Here is a 1,822-nt window from a genome sequence, read left to right on the forward strand (position 1 = left end):
ATCCAAACAATCATGGAAAATCCTATTCATCAAATCCATGAACACCGCTGGTGCATTAGTCAATCCAAATGGCATCACTATAAATTCATAATGCCCATATCGGGTTCGAAATGCAGTCTTGGGAATATCCTTGTCAGCGACCCTCACTTGATGGTAGCCTGACCGAAGATCAATCTTGGAAAACACCGAAGCTCCCTTTAACTGATCAAACAAGTCATCAATTTTTGGCAATGGATACTTGTTTTTCGCTATCACCTTATTGAGCTCCCTGTAATCAATACACATTATCATCAAACCATTTTTTTTCTTCACAAATAAAATAGGAGCTCCCCATGGAGAATGACTAGGTCAAATGAAGCCTTTATCTAACAACTCCTGAAGCTGCTTCTTTAACTCTTGTAACTCTGCTGGAGCCATTCTATACGGGGCTTTAGATATTAGTGTCGTACCAGGAGCTAATTCTATACAAAACTCCACTTCCCTTTCTAGAGGAAGTCTTGGCAAATCTTCTGGAAATACATCTTCGAATTCTTATACTATGGGTACATCCCGAACACTGAAGTTTGGAAACTTTTCTTTATTCACAACATTAGCCATGTACCCTGTACAACCTTTCCTTATCATCTTCATTGCCTTCACTGCACTTATCATCAGGCTGTGTAGATGACCTTCCCCAAAGGTGAAACTGTCTCCAGCATCTAAGTTAAACCTGACCTTCTTCTTTAGACAATCTATCAATACTCCATATTTGCTCAGGAAGTCCATTCCCCAAATCATATCAAAATCAGGCATATCAAAAATAATCAAATCAACATTCAACTCATGCCCATCAATCACTATAGTTTCCCCCATCAACAACTTATCAGCAAAATAATTCTCCCCATTAAGCATCTGGATTTTAACAGCATGTTCCACTTTACAAGGCTCTAAACCTAATCTTTTTATAATACCATATGAGATAAAAGAATAGGTAGCCCCAGAATCAATCAGTACATATAAAGAGATAGAGTGGAATTGTAACTGACCAGTAACTACAGATGGATTGGCTTCGACTTCTTTTTGAGCCACTAAGTAAACTTTGGCAGTTGAACCTCCAACAGTCTGAAGGGAAGTAGCCTGAGTAACTTTACAGTCCTTTGCCATGTGTCGCGGTTGTTTACATTTGAAACACACATTGGTCCCTAATATATAATTCCCTTTATGCTGCCTCCCACATTTGTGATAATGGGGAAGATTATTCCTTCTCTGTTGTTGTTGTGGAGTCCTTTTATTCTTGCCACCCTTCTTTTGAAATCCTTGCTGAAACTTTCTTTTACGTTTGTCCTCCGAGGCTTGAGTGGAATTCCCCATTTCAACTTTCTGAAATGCTGTCTAGCCTGAACTAGAACTACCAATCACCAACTTGGGGTTCTCTATCCGCCACTCCTTATTCACATAAATCTCTGCTCTTAATGCCTGTTCCAGGGCCTTACTATAAGTCTGGGGAGGCTGACCACCCGCTATAACAATCTAGACATGTTATCCATAAAGACTCAAGAGTTCACGGAATTGAAACAAGGTAATATGACTGTTAAAGAGTATTCCAAGAAAGAGCACTCGTCACATAGGTATGCTCCATTAACTTCCACCATACCCGGGCATCTCCTTTCAACAAATAGGAAGCATAGCAGACTTTTTCCTGGTCACTCATGGGAAACAAGGCCATTGCCCGTTCGACAGTCTCTAACCACTCCTCTGTCACAGCTGGATCATTTGAACCACTGAACTCAGGAGGTTGGTGCTTTTGAGAAAGATTATAGATTGGTTTTACTTGTCCAGAAGG

General features: G+C 40.2%; 1 protein-coding gene across 1 annotated transcript; it reads right to left on the bottom strand.

Annotated features, from left to right (window-relative positions):
* Nucleotides 1-531: 531 nt before the first annotated feature.
* LOC116136877 lies at nt 532-1,350 on the bottom strand. Its single transcript, XM_031422536.1, has one exon. It carries the CDS (start codon nt 1,348-1,350, stop codon nt 532-534), a length of 819 nt encoding a protein of 272 aa, XP_031278396.1.
* Nucleotides 1,351-1,822: the final 472 nt, after the last annotated feature.

Source organism: Pistacia vera, unplaced genomic scaffold, assembly GCF_008641045.1.
Source record: "Pistacia vera cultivar Batoury unplaced genomic scaffold, PisVer_v2 Contig320, whole genome shotgun sequence".
In the NCBI taxonomy this organism is placed as follows: domain Eukaryota; kingdom Viridiplantae; phylum Streptophyta; class Magnoliopsida; order Sapindales; family Anacardiaceae; genus Pistacia; species Pistacia vera.